This window comes from Berghia stephanieae, chromosome 3 (genome assembly GCF_034508935.2).
Source record: "Berghia stephanieae isolate SIO BIC M18660-M18661 chromosome 3, UCSD_Bste_1.3, whole genome shotgun sequence".
Taxonomy (NCBI): domain Eukaryota; kingdom Metazoa; phylum Mollusca; class Gastropoda; order Nudibranchia; family Aeolidiidae; genus Berghia; species Berghia stephanieae.
In genome coordinates this window covers 56,172,734-56,187,272 of record NC_088362.1, presented here as the reverse complement: position 1 = coordinate 56,187,272, position 14,539 = coordinate 56,172,734, and the positions used below count along the sequence as shown (strand labels likewise).

The 14,539-nt window shown below is 36.4% G+C and overlaps 1 protein-coding gene across 2 annotated transcripts in view; it reads right to left on the bottom strand.

The window, feature by feature from the left end:
- Positions 1–5,486: 5,486 nt before the first annotated feature.
- The window catches only part of LOC144968045 (glutamate receptor ionotropic, kainate 2-like), a 288,839-nt gene continuing 279,786 nt past the window's right edge, over positions 5,487–14,539 (bottom strand). For both annotated transcript variants that reach the window (XM_078906003.1, XM_078906004.1), the window contains exons 16-19: positions 12,873–12,981; positions 11,062–11,206; positions 8,990–9,187; positions 5,487–8,137 (exon numbers count right to left, since the gene is read on the bottom strand). In XM_078906003.1, the coding sequence (XP_078762129.1) occupies positions 7,949–8,137; positions 8,990–9,187; positions 11,062–11,206; positions 12,873–12,981 (641 nt within the window). In that variant the 3' untranslated portion in view covers positions 5,487–7,948. The remainder of the gene's footprint in view (positions 8,138–8,989; positions 9,188–11,061; positions 11,207–12,872; positions 12,982–14,539) is intronic.

Genomic DNA, 14,539 nt, shown 5'->3' with positions numbered 1-14,539 from the left:
TAATTTCTAAGTATATTTCCAATTTGAAAGTATTTTGTTTCTTAAAATATTATTGAATTTCATTTTAGAGTAGGTTATTGTGATTTTTTGACTGAAAATAATGATATATTATGGACGAAAGTGTGATTTGGTGTTGCTTGTGACATAAGTAATGGTGTCACCGGTCTTATGTCACAAGTCACATTCAGATGCTCTAATTTCCATGTATATTTCTATTTTTGAAGTCTTTGGTTTCTGAAATATTATTAAATTCCATATTTAACTGTGGTTATTACACTGGTTTGACCGAAATTAATGATATATTGTCGAAATTGCAATTTGGTATTGCTTGTGACATAAGTAATGGTGTCATCGGTCTAATGTCACAAGTGACACAATGTCGCTAAATAAGATATGCTTTGGTCACATTATTTCCCAACATTTTATTCCAAAAGTTTCTGAACATTGCTGGTAATACGCATATGCAATATTGTTGTTGTTGTTAATGTACAAACATTTTTATGAAATAATATATTTGCATTCTATGTTGCTTGTGACCGATGACACCAAAAAGCAACATTTTCTCCAATATTTGGTAATATTATTGTACTATGATTGTTGTTGATTGTGTCTTTTTGCCTATAACGTACTAAATAAAGTTTGATACTCAACAAAAATCATTTGGTTATTGAGTTTTTTGTCTCATTTTAGTGTCACCGGTCACAGGTAACACCAGCAACCTATAGGTATTGTTGACGATATTATGCTGCGTTAGACCATAAAGTTATCTAAAGGGCCTTTGATTCATGAAGTACAGGGTTTTTGCTACACATATAGAAACATGAATGGACTTTTATGTCACTTTTATTTTGAGAAAAAAAATTGGCACCTTTTGACCTTGGCTCAAGTGTCATTTAAATCGACCGAAATTTCTCTCTCTCTCTCTCTCTCTCTCTCTCTCTCTCTCTCTCTCTCTCTCTCTCTCTCTCTCTCTCTCTCTCTCTCTCTCTCTCTCTCTCTCTTTAACAATATTAGAATGCCAAAGAAGGTTTGTTCGTGATGAGATGATACGGAGATATTATTATTATTTATTTTATTAATGAAGAATTCAATCAATATTTTTGTCGGTTTTCTTTGCAATAATTTCGTTGTAATACTAACCATAAAAAAGCAAAAGATGCAAGCAATGAATAAAGTTGAAATATTGACAATTAGAAAACTGACATAATTGTTGCGTCAATTCCAACAGAGCTATCTTCAACCATAGACAAGAATTATGCGACACTCTTTTCATGACCTATTCTTCATAATATGCTCCATTTTATATATGTGACCCCTCGTCTCAAAACGGTATTAAGTCGGGATTATTAAGATGCTTAAAATGGAATATCAGACTTGCGTTGAGTTAATATGCTCTTTAGAGGAGAAGGAATATCATATTTTACTGTGCTAAATACCAACGTTTTATATTTTTGACCAGCTTAACTAAAAATTTGACTTTTTAGTATCTGGTTCATCACGACTTAATACCGTTTTGAGACGATGGGTCACATATATACATTCTAAACATTCATCTTATATCTCAGATCGGTTGAGATGAGATGTTTTAGATGAACACGTCTGATATAAGGACGTGTCGTCTCAAATGGAGTCCCCAATGTAGACAAGACGTCTCAACATGGAGACCGTCTCAATAGGATGGCCATTAATTAATGAGGTCATGATCATCCCAATAAGATTAATCAAGTGAGGAATATTGGACAATGAAAACGTACTGCTTGAAGCTTGCATGAAATTGAATTATTGAATCTTCAATTAAATAATCGAAGACTTACAATTTGGGCGTTTCGGGTTTCCCCTTTATCCATAATAATGATGGTGATGATGATGATGATGATGATGATGATGATGATGATGATAGTGATGATGATGATGATGATGATGATGATGATGATGATGATGATGATGATGATGAAATAAAATGTCACTTTTATACACGTGCAAGTATTACTAATAATAAATGTTGATAACTCATCATATTACATATAATCTATATAATTGTATATTACAGGCGCCTTTAATAATCAACCAACAATCACGCATTTTGACAACATTCTCAAAGAACCACTTTTTTTATTCAAATGAATTTGTCTGTTTTAGCTTGTAATGCTATTTATCAAATATTATTCATCCCATAGGTGAAATTTGTATTTAGGTTCTATTCCAAGGAAAGACTGGAATAACCCAGGCGCAAACCGCAGTGCAATAAACTGGGCTAGGGCGAGGTAACTTGCTCAAGGGCACAGAACGCATCGGGTTTTCAAAGTCGGTACCTTTCGGTACCGAAGTAATGACCGGACCGCTGAGTCACGCTTTCCCATGTTAAAGCTTAAATCACGCATATAATAAAAAAAATTGCTATTTAATCAAAATGTCTATCATTATGTGTCACGTAAAAGGTTATAATATTGGGCAGTTTACCAACAAATTACGGTCGGCTAACGCCTGGGTTATTTTAGTCTTCCATTGGACTAGACCTTAAACACACATTTCCCTTTGGTAATTAATAAAGAGAATCTATTTATCTAATTATTTATTTGCTTATTTATTTATCCATTAATCAATTATCGTCTTCGTAATCGTACTCGTATTCTATTGATATTTGAGGTATTACTATAGTCGCAAAGAGGAAAATTATGCTGTATCTATTTTTTGTTAGAGCTAGCAGCAACACAGTGATGTGGTGCTTTCTAAATAATATTGACAAACCCGACACAGTGTTACCTTCCTTGATGGTCTATAATTTTTTTTTTTTTGCAATTAATGTCTCGTTATATATATATACATAGTCTAAGTAATATTTTCAATCTCCCATGCTATTTACATCAAGTTTGTCGCTTTTTGTATAACTGGACGATCATCCATTCATACATGAAGAATGGAATAAAAAAATACATCGTGTACTAACAAAAAATTATTTGAGGCAAAATTTGGTTTCTAAAATGTCTCTAATTGTGACCTTATTCTTTTCACACACTCATAAGCACACACACAAACACACATGAAGGCCGCCAGAGGGGAAAATCGATCAAAGTCCGAAAGACCTTTACTGTTCTAATGTCACAATAATTTGGTATTAAAATCAACCAAGAGCTTGTTTTTATATGCATCTGACTTGTGATCAAAATATATACGTTTAGTAATTCACATTCATTTCAATTCATATTATCATGTGGCGTTTCAAATGGGTTTCCAAACTTTAATTTTGATTTTCTCAAAAGATGAAAAATGTGACTTTGATCGTTTTTCCCCTGTGGTCTTCAGATTCATTCACTCACTCACACGTACCGTTATTACTGTTATTCACCAGACGAGCTTTTTGTGAGATGATTTTTTCTTGTATTTTTCTGTCTTGCTTTGTCTGACATTGTTTCATATACTCAAGCTTTTCAGATCTTTATCTTACACCAGTGCCAGCTCTCTAATTTGTCACACGCACACATGGCGGTAAGATTTGTATATAATCACATAATAATAATAAAAATAATTAATCACTATATTTAATTTTTCAATAATTTACGAAATGATTATAATGCAGAAAGGCATGACTATATATATAACAAATGACAATAATATTATGCAAGTTATACAAACATTCTCATTTCATTGCAATATATCTGTAATATTATATTCGTAATTGTAAAATTGTAAAATTATATTTCATTAAAGTTTTGACCATAATAATATAATCAACAGCTCCAGGCTGTGCTAACATAAATATGACGAGTGATTAATGTACAATGAATAGAAATAGGACGCAGAAGTCGTGACGTAAAGTGGGCCACATATTCCTGTCTTCCGGTTCAAAAGTCTTTGGAAGTGTAACCAACTAGCCCCTCGGAGGACTAACATTGATGGAGAGAGACTTATAAAGTGAGTAAACGTGACTCATATAATATGGAACAACGTTGTTTTCACATTTGACAAAATGTAATTTTTTTTTGTAACCTCATATTTTTTGTCTTGTTGTTATATTGTGTCTTCTTCCTTCAGTATCCTGACGAATGTCAATGGCCGAAACGTTGTTTGTTTTGTGTTGTCCCCTTTTTATCTGAGTAACATTTACTCACTTTATTTTTGTCTCCATCGTATTGGCTCATTTAGGCACCTCTTGCTTTTGACTAACAATGAATAATATGTTCTATATTGAATCTTAACTCTTAACCCTCTTCTAACCAGCCATTTTCAAGATTTTCCCCAAAACTTCACACCTAACTTACACAAAATATATTTTTTATCAGTCAGACATAATAGCAGTAACATTTTTGCGATAAATAATTTCTTTAGCAAAACATGCTCTACAAAACACTGTTCATTTTCTTTAAATTCTATATACAAAAGATATTTGAATAAGAAAAGTATTGGGTGTATCGTAACGAATGTAACGATTTTCCTATAGTTCGTAAGGAGAGGGTTAAGGTGGTAAAATTATTTTAGTATCAGGGGGAATAGAATATGCTTATGATTACTAATTCAGAAAAGTGAGTGGAGCAGGCACTTATGTTGGTAGCTCCACTCACTTTTCTGAATTAAAAATTCACCCCATACACCGGAGCATACTCAATGTCTCAATCGTTTCTATGTTATATGTTTGTGTTGAGAATATTGGCTATTAAGCTTAACTGCTGGTCAAAATTATTCGCGATGGTGGTGTACGAACGAATCGGCGGTCTCAAGAAGTGGGTGAGAGAGGGATCTAGTAATGACTTTGGGTTTGAAACGAATATTTTTGTGTTCGTGGATAGCTCACACGGTAGAGCCACGCTCTCACCTGCCAGGCGGAGTTGTCGTACCAATAAGGTCGCAGGTTCAAACCCCACCACCGCCGCGAAAAATTTTTATTCTCTATTGTCTTCTGGCACTTTTCTATTCACTTCATATCTTGCATGCTTATGATTACGAGGCGTAAAATGCGAGGATGGATGATCTTTATTGACGACCAGTAATGATTTAGGCTAGAAAATGACCAGAAGATCAGTTGCACACTATATGTATCGTGTCCTCCGGGAGGAACTGGTTTCACAACTTCAAGGAGATTACAACCGTATTTGACCTCACAATATTGTTTCCTATTATAAATGTGAATGACTTGTCATACGATTCATTTCTAATGCAGTCAATAATAAAGAGCAGATTGTGCAGATAATCAATAAATGTTGTCTTAATTTCAAATAACAATATTTTGTTTCGTTTTTGCTCACAAAACAATGGATTAAAATGAATGTTACAGCTCCGAATAAAAAAGAATAAATTCCCAAACAGGGAACGTTTTGGCTCAAAACCCGTCTTCAGACAACTGAATAATTGCGGGCATATTTCACTTAATAATGTTATGCTCTCAGATAGATAACTCGGTCCCTCATTCTCTCTTTTGACTCCTCTCTCTCTCTCTCTCTCTCTCTCTCTCTCTCTCTCTCTCTCTCTCTCTCTCTCTCTCTCTCTCTCTCTTCTCTCTCTCTCTCTCTCTCACATACACACACACCCTCTCTCTCTCTCTCTCTCTCCCTCCATCTACCTATCTATCTGTCTCTCTCCATCTTAGTGATCGACAGAAGAATCATCTTCACCATCATTTGCAAGACAACCTTTGACCCTTTGGGAGCAGGGTTTGTTTTTGTTTTTTAATTAATTATGAAGAACGCAAAACAGAGTTTACGATAACTATTGAACATTCTTATAATATTGTGCGAGGAGTTGGTTGGGACAATAATTTTGTTTCATGTGTGCTTAGCATTGATAGATGAAGTAGATGTTAACCCTAACCAAATATTATGCATCAGGACACCATTACAACTTTAAACTTGTCATGCACTATTTAGTGATTAAAATCTACCATCAGTATCAAACAAAATATGAATATTACAGCTTCAGAAAATAACAAAATACCAAATCCGGAACGATTTGGTCTCATAACCCTTCTTCAGCCAACAACAAACAAAAAAGCAATGAAAACATAAATTTAAATACCTTAATTAACTCTCTCCTTACCAGCCATTTTCAGGATTTTCCCCAAAAACGTCACACCCAACTAACACAATTTCTTTTTTTTTTATCACTCAAAAACAATGGCAGTAAGTTTTTGCGATACATAATTCCTTTAGCAAAACATGCTCTACAACACACTGTTCATTTTCTTTAAATGTTATGATGTACAAGATAAATTTGAAAAAGAAAAATGTTGGTTGTATCGTAACGAATGTGACGATTTTCCTATACTTGGTATGGAGAGGGTTAAAAACCAGATCGACGACAGAGAAATATTTGTCCTTTCTGTAATAGGATCTCGGAGTTATTTTTGTTGTTGGCTGAAGAAGGATTTTGAGCCCAAAATATTCCGTATTTTGTATTCTATCCCTTTTTGAAGCTGTTATACTCATTTTTGTTTATGAGTTGTTTTAGTTTTTACAGTCTACAGCCTCTAGCAGCTTTGTATAACATTAAATCCACCAACGTGAAGTTATCATCGAATATTTGCTGTTGTGTCCATCCTGTTTGGTGACTTGCTGAAAGGGTTAATCCTACATTCTATGAATATCAACTGTGAGGTAAATCCTGAACAGAAGTCAATGTTAGCCGCGTCGAAGTATTCAAAATACTGTGGTATTAACCAGTTAACTGCCGTATTCTGGAAAAAAAACAACACGTATTTAAAATTTTTGCCAGAATTCTCGTCCTTCAAATATCGATCGATAAAATGACCCTCGTCTTGGCAAAAACTCTCAAAGCTGGAATTTCGCGAAGTCTTCCTTCAGTCCCCGGTTTGAGAGTTTGTTTTTGTTTTTTGTTTTTGCCAAGATGAGGGTCATTTGAATAGATCAATATTTGAAGGGCGAGTTTTCTGGCCAAAAATTGGATTAGTCCAATTCACGATTACGGCAGTTAACTAGTTAAAAAGGAGTAAATCGTTGATCATTGCTTTGGTATTTGCTGTACTGTGGAGCTGATCCCGTTTACGATGCCAGCCAGACCCGCTGCTTCAAAAATCATCAAGTTTCCACCCCCAATGGATCACCTACCTTGTCGTTGGTGCTTGAGGCATATAGGGGGCATAGGGGTCATTCCGGTTGACCGTCACTAGACCAGACCGGATGTCGGCTCTATATATGTGATCCCTCGTCTGAAAACGGTATTACGTCGGGATTATTAAGATGCTGAAAATGGAATCTGTAGCCAGAAATATCAGACTTGTGTTAAGTATATATTATGCTTTTTAGAGAAGGAATATCATATTTTACTGTGCTAAATACCAACGTTCTATATTTTTGAACAGCTTAACTATAATTTGACTTTTTAGTATCTGGTCCATCCCGACTTAATACCGTTTTGAGACGATGGGTCACATATATGCCTCGGCCAACCCGGGCTCCTCACTACTATACCAAGTATGGGTTCTCAATATAAAGCAGTTCACAATGTTCCCTTGCTTGAATAGGGGCAAAAAGTTCGACGTCGTTCCAGCCTAGAAATGGCCATTTTGGTTCCACGCTCAACAAAAAACAATCAATCGGTGAACTTTACTACCTGCATCTTTTAGCACTTTTAGAAATTCCACATCGAATGTTTCTATGCAAAATGGATTCAATGTTGCACCTGATCCTCGACATCTCTGGAGAGGAAGGCCTGTCGGTTTTAGCGATTTCCAAGGGGAACAAAGTTGTTTTTAGAGGAAGTGACGTCACAAATTTGGAACGCTATTGCACAAATAAAATTGAGATCGTATGTGAAATCAAAAACCATGTGTGAGTGCCAATTTCTGGACATAGTTTCATGTTTATCTTGTATCACTTTTACGCAAAGGCGGAATTAGTACTTAGTCGACCTGTACACAGCTCTTGGCGTACACACTTGCACTTATAAATAGGAGATCACGAGTCATTTTAAATATTTTTCCCCAACAGCACAGCCATCGTCAAACTTCAGCGTCACTTTGGTCAACGTGTTGGTAGTCGCCATTGTAAGTTCTTTTGTGAGTGGTAAAGTCAGGGCGGAATTCAGTTTCGTATCTTCCATATGAGCGAGTAGATGAAGGCACGGGAGAAGAGGGTCTAGCCCGATGTAGCTGGACTAGTTGGCCATTAGGAGGGTCGGGGTAGATATCCTGGTAGAAAAGTAAGAGAAGAACCATATGTAAATGCGAAGGACCTAATACACTGAATAAAGCACGGGTTCCTGGAACCTCTCGGGACATGCGTGGCTCAGCGGTACGGTCTTCGCTTCGTACCCGAAAGGTACCAAGTTCGATTACCCGCTGCGTTGTGTGGCCTTGAGCAAGTCACCTCGCCCTAGCTCAATTTGCGGCGCTGCATTGCGGCTGACGTCTGGGTTATTCCAGTCTTCACTTGGAATAGACCCTAGAGACAAATTTCCCCTATGGGATGAATAAAGGGAATTTTATTTTTATTTTATGCAAAAAAAGTTCGAGGAAACCGGTGTTCGATAAAGCCATAAACAAAGAGTAATAAGTAAAAATTCTGATGAGTTCGGGGAAACCGTATGTTTAAGAAAACCGTGTTTGGATGTAGTGTATGTATAATAATATATTATGTTTTATGATATTCTATAGGTTATCGCATAATGAGAGTAAGGTTAACCTGGAGTGAGTTAAGACAAGGTTTGTGTATGTAAATGATATAAAGTCAATTACAGATGTAAGACATCGATTAGGGTTAATTACTCATAGACTTGGAAAGTAAAAGGCCCGCGTTAAATGGCAATTTATAAACACGTATTTACTGAAAACAGTGGTCAGCTATGATACATAATAAGAGGTAAGTCTGGTGGCATTAGCGATAACTGATGAATGATGAAAATGATGATGATGATGATGATGATGATGATGATGATGATGATGATGATGATGATGATGATGATGATGATATTATTTTATTATTATTATTATTATTATTATTATTATTATTATTATTATTATTATTATTATTATTATTATTACCCGTGTGGTTGCAATGACTCTATCGGGTGAATCAGCCCATCGAACCCCTTGACGAGGCGCATCGTTGGGAAGGGTGATAACTCTTCCTCGCCTCGATTCCTCTTTGTCTTCTGGCTTACGGTTCTTTGGCCGCTTTGAAGAGCCCCAACAACTGGTCGCAAAGCGAAGCTCTTGGGATATCTCGGCACATATTGGTTGCTGGAATGAAATAAATGTTTTCAAACGTTAAATCAAAGAAAGTGGGAAATTTTATGGGTTTTTTTTATTTCTTCCTGCGTGCTGGATTATATGGGACTACCGATAGCTTAGTTGGATAGTTTTACGGCTATGTGATCTAGTGGTATGATTCTCGTCTCGAGACCTGAGAGTCCCGGTGTTCGAGACTCGCTCTAAACGGGTCATAATTGAGTCCTCGGAAAAGGCGTTTTACTCACAATCTCTCACCGTACTCAGGTGTAATATAAGTGTCTGGCCGTTAATAGTATTGTCTTTGTCTAAAAATTATAATTTCGCCCCACAGGCGTCATGTCTCGTCCTACATGTTAAGCTAGGTGTTCGTTGTGGATATTGCTCTATATAAATGCTCTAGATTAGCACTCGCCTCACACACTAAAAGAACGTTACCAAAACCTGTTATGCTGTTATGTAGATTTTACTGACTTCACCCCCCCCCCACCCCCAACCACCAACCTTGTGCACTTATCAGCGATTGAGTATATGGGCTTGGTTCATCTTTGTAATATAGTCTCTAGCCAGGGGGAAAAATGAGCTTTTACAAAGAGCGCTTTACAAGGGGTCCCTGGTCAACAGCAACACTTAGCAAATATGGCGAGGCATGGCGCCTGGTAGGAGATAATTCATATTTTTTGGACAACGCTGTTCACGGCCAGGTACTCATTTTACACATGAGTACGGTGAGAGAATGTGAGTAAATAACCTTTTCCAAGAACAACAACTATGCGCCGAGCGAGGCTCGAACCCAGAACCTTCCGATCCGAAAGCGAGTGTCAAACCACACCACATAGACCCTCGCTAGAGGTACCAAGCAATGTCTACTCTCCATTTAACCAGTAAACCCTGTCCTTACCAATTACAGGAAAATCACCACCTATAAAACCAACATTTTCTTATTCAGATTTCTTTTGTGCATCAGACAATTTGAAGATTATAAAATTTATAATTATAAGAAATTAATGCTTTGTCGTACATGAATTTATTTCTTTTGAGTCTTAGTTTAAAAATCAATTTTATGTTGGATGCGTTTGATGATTAATGGAAAATCAGGAAAAGGGTCGGTAAGGAGAGAATTAACTGCCGTACTCTGGAAAGACGACCACATTCCAGGCCTTGGCCATAAAGCAAGTGATCAGTTTTTTTCTCTTAATAAAAGCTGTATACAATCAGGAAATAAATAATTAATCTATCGGCAACATTATTTCTATCAATTTTAGACGAACATTTGGGTAATATATACCCTCCCTTCCACCCCCACTCCCTTCCACTCCCATACCCTTCCACCCCCCCCCCCCACCCATCCCCGGTCCACCCCGTGTCCTTAAAGAATCGGGCTCACTTTTGCATAATTGATTTATTGAATTACATTTTCTTATATTCCAGTACAATAGAAGGTTTGAAAATTGCGTGATTTGATAAAAGTGAACAAGATTAACCTTAACAACTAGTATCGTGACAGTATGGAAGAAGGCACTGGGATACGATAAAGATCGGAAAAATATATGTATGAAACAGCGCAAGATAAAAAAAATACTAGAAAAAGAAGAAATATCCCGTAGCTTAAACTTCATTCATTTATTGTCAAACAACAACCAGTTATTATTGTCCGGGCGGTTTTGAGGTGTTGCCTGGTCATAATTACGTCATTGGATGCAGAAATATATTCTGATTTAGTAAAAATTGTCGTTGATCATTTAAGTGGAAAAACTTTTAAAATTGGCTAGAAAACTCGTCCTTCAAATATCGATTGATTAAAATGACCCACATCTTGGCAAAAAACTCTCGAGGTACCAGGTTTGAGAGTTTTTGGCAAGACGAGAGGTGTGAAAAAAACATACCTTGTCTTCCTTGGCGTTTTGTTTGGACTTCCATATAAATTCTATGATAGCCACAACTACGGCAAGGGCAAGGCCCCCCAGCAACACCACGAAGATACCGCCTACATTCTCCACACCCAGAGCATTGGCCTCTTTGTCCTCATCCCTGAAAACAAAAAGAAGTATTGAGTGAATGTATTTTATCAAATACATTCAGTCCCTTGATTGGTGATCAAATAGTAGTTATAAGATATACATAAGAGGGACTGGCTGTATTTCAGTATTAATGCTTGTGTTTTTTTAGTTATGTGATTTGTGAGTTTTGTTCAGTTGCAGAAATAATCAAGTCTTTCAAAATATTGTTTCCATGCACGCTTTATACGCAAAGGGACTGAGATCGATCGTAGCAATCGTCAACTTATAGATAGTATGCGCTTGGATAAGAAGCTCACAACATTGCGATCCGGAAGTATAACGGACCAACACACAAAACGATGTGTAACCTTGACGGTTTATAGTTTGGTTAATACAGTTTAGTGAGCTTTACTCATAGACGCGGATGGCAAAAAGAAACAACAAAGACCTGGGTGACGTCAACTTCATTATATCTATAGATAGTATGAAGTTGACGTCACTCGGCCGTCACTCGGGTCTTTGTTATTGTTTGGCATATACATGTCGACCTCATGGGGGATCCCCATAACGCAGTTGGTAGAGCACACTTCAAGCGCAAAGGGACTGAGATCGATCCCGTGTGGATGTCGAGAACTTTACGACCCCCCCCCCCCCCCCATGTGATGATATAGCTGGGTCTGATAGATCTGACAGAAAGTAATTTGCGATAGACTAGCGTACTATCCAAGGGATAACAAGCACATGCTATTGCCAGTATCACGCTATAGAAACCGGGAAGGACCACTGCTGACGTTGACCTCATGATAGAACCAGTGGCAATCACATTCCCTGAGACATTTAAGTACACAGGTCACTAGTTTTCTTGTCGCCAAAAAAGATCATCTACCCTTGCTCGTTTACATCCATGAATCATTAGAATCTGCCAATACATTCTGCTACTGAATTAATTGTGCCACCTAACGATTCAATATGAAACCTATTCATCGTTAGTCCTTCTGAGGAATGGCCACATACTTCGAAAGAGTTTGGAACCGGAAGAGAGGAAGGTGTGACGTCATGGATTCGGCTTCCCTTTTTGCCCATCAGACTAATTCCTTACCCTAAGTGCAGGGATACACAGGTCTAATAACCGAGCGTAATACCGGATTTTATTTAATATTATTGAAATGGACAATATGTTGAGTTGAGTTTTGATAATTCAACGTAACAATTTAGGGAGCAGTTACTATCGTAAGAAAATTATCATAAAAAGTATGTATGAAACAGTGCAAGACAGAGAGGTTAGAAGTTCTAGAGAAAAAATACTAAACGTTTTTGAAATGATTATTTTTTCAGTATTTTTCTCTTTGCTTTGTCTGGCACCGTTTCATATAGAACTTGTCAGAATTTTATTTTAAAGGGTTCCCAATTCGACGATGAACGTAGAACAATATATGATTCTTTAATTTCTTTGTCTTTATTAAACGAGTTATTTTATCATGCCGATTAACACTACGAGCTTGCGAGTTTATTAAATACAAAGAAAAGAAAGAATACGTTTATTCCACTCCTCCAAAAAATATACTGAGATATTTCGTGACCAATTGTATGGAAGTGATACTTCGATTCGCCTAATTTGTTTTTGTTTTCTCCATCTGCTTGAATAATATTGTTGATCAACCTGTAAACAAGTACACATAATATTATTTAGACTTTACCTCATGCAGGCACCTTTATCCTTCCACCATTTGTTATACAACATCTGTATCGTACCAGCCTCTTGTAGCTCTAAAATAGCCATGGACAAGTCTTCTCTGTACGGGGAATCTGATGACGTAATCAAGATGGAAATTGAATAGCTTCATACACAAAAAAATGTCCAATCAATATGCGCCATTCGTACGAATATTTAAGTAAATAGTAAAAAGCCCGCAATTTCGCGGGGAAAGAACTATTTTCATTCGATATTGCCTGAATAATTTTCTTGATTATCTTGATTACGATTAGATGCACACTTTAATCGATGTGCTTGTCGCTGCCATGCTTTATTCGGCATGATTTTAGTTTATCAGTCAGTAGATATCAATATCAATAAGTCACAAGTCTTTACCACGCTTGACTTGGGAAGCCTTCCGAAAGCTCCTACAAAGGGAAACAACTTAAATTATATTCCCTCAACTAACCCCAAGAAAAAGTAAAACCTAGAGTACCTTTAACTAACCCTAATAGGAAAATAAACACTCTAGCATTATGACTAACCCTAATAAAAAAAATACTCTCAGACTGCTTTGCACTACATTTCAATACTTCACAAATTAAAATGGCGGCCGAGAATCAAAACAATGGTCAAATTAGGAGATTTTAAACTTTCACAAATCTATCGAGGTTTGTTCTAGAGTTTTAGAAATGCTTCTATATGATGACAAATTGAATAAATAAACGCCTGACAAAATATCTACGGTGAAAATACAAATTAAAAGAATACTGGGGATGTAGGAGCTTTCGGAATGTCTCCCCCCTAGCACCTTTACTAAGACTTATGACTAACCCTAATAGAAAAAAAAAATCCTCACAAATCTATATGGTGACAAATTGAATAAATGAACGCCTGACAAAAGATCAATGGTGAAATTAAAAATTGAAAGAATACTGGGGATGTAGGAACTTTCGGAATGTCTCCCCTTTACCTAACTTATGTGAGGTCAAATGAAAATCTGAAGCAGACGCCAAAAATATCAAGTTTGTTCGGGCTAGAAGCTAGACAGATACAATTGACAGTTTGCCGACAACGTTTAGCTAAATATTTCCCAGGGCAGTACTTATCACATCGATGGCATAAAAACGACCGTAATATAAGCAGTAATATTAGTTGATGTTGTTAATCGGTGAAACTTGTTTAAAATTAGTGTAAATCCGAATACCTTCATGTGATCAAGTGAATAATATCACTATGAATGCCACGATTTGCTGAAAAATGCCAACACACACACACACACACACATGTATACACCACACACAACACACACACACACACGCACGCACACATACAAACATACACGCAATTAGAACATAACAACACTGATCACCGCTAAACCAACAACACAACGGAAGTTATAATAATACTTGATGTCATAAATAGATGACGCAAACTGACAACTTTTTACAGTGTAAAAATTAGTCGATTTTGAGGAGTTTCTTAGTGTCGTCGGTACATATTTTATGATATCTGTTTGACTCAACGAACTTTCAAACTGACTTTAAATTATAAAAGGAAATCAAGTTATCTGTTTATCTATCTGTAAAAAATACATTTCTAATTTTCAAATCTTTCAATAGAGTTGTGCGCCGTATCAATTTTTTTTATTGATTCAAATAAGCACAATGT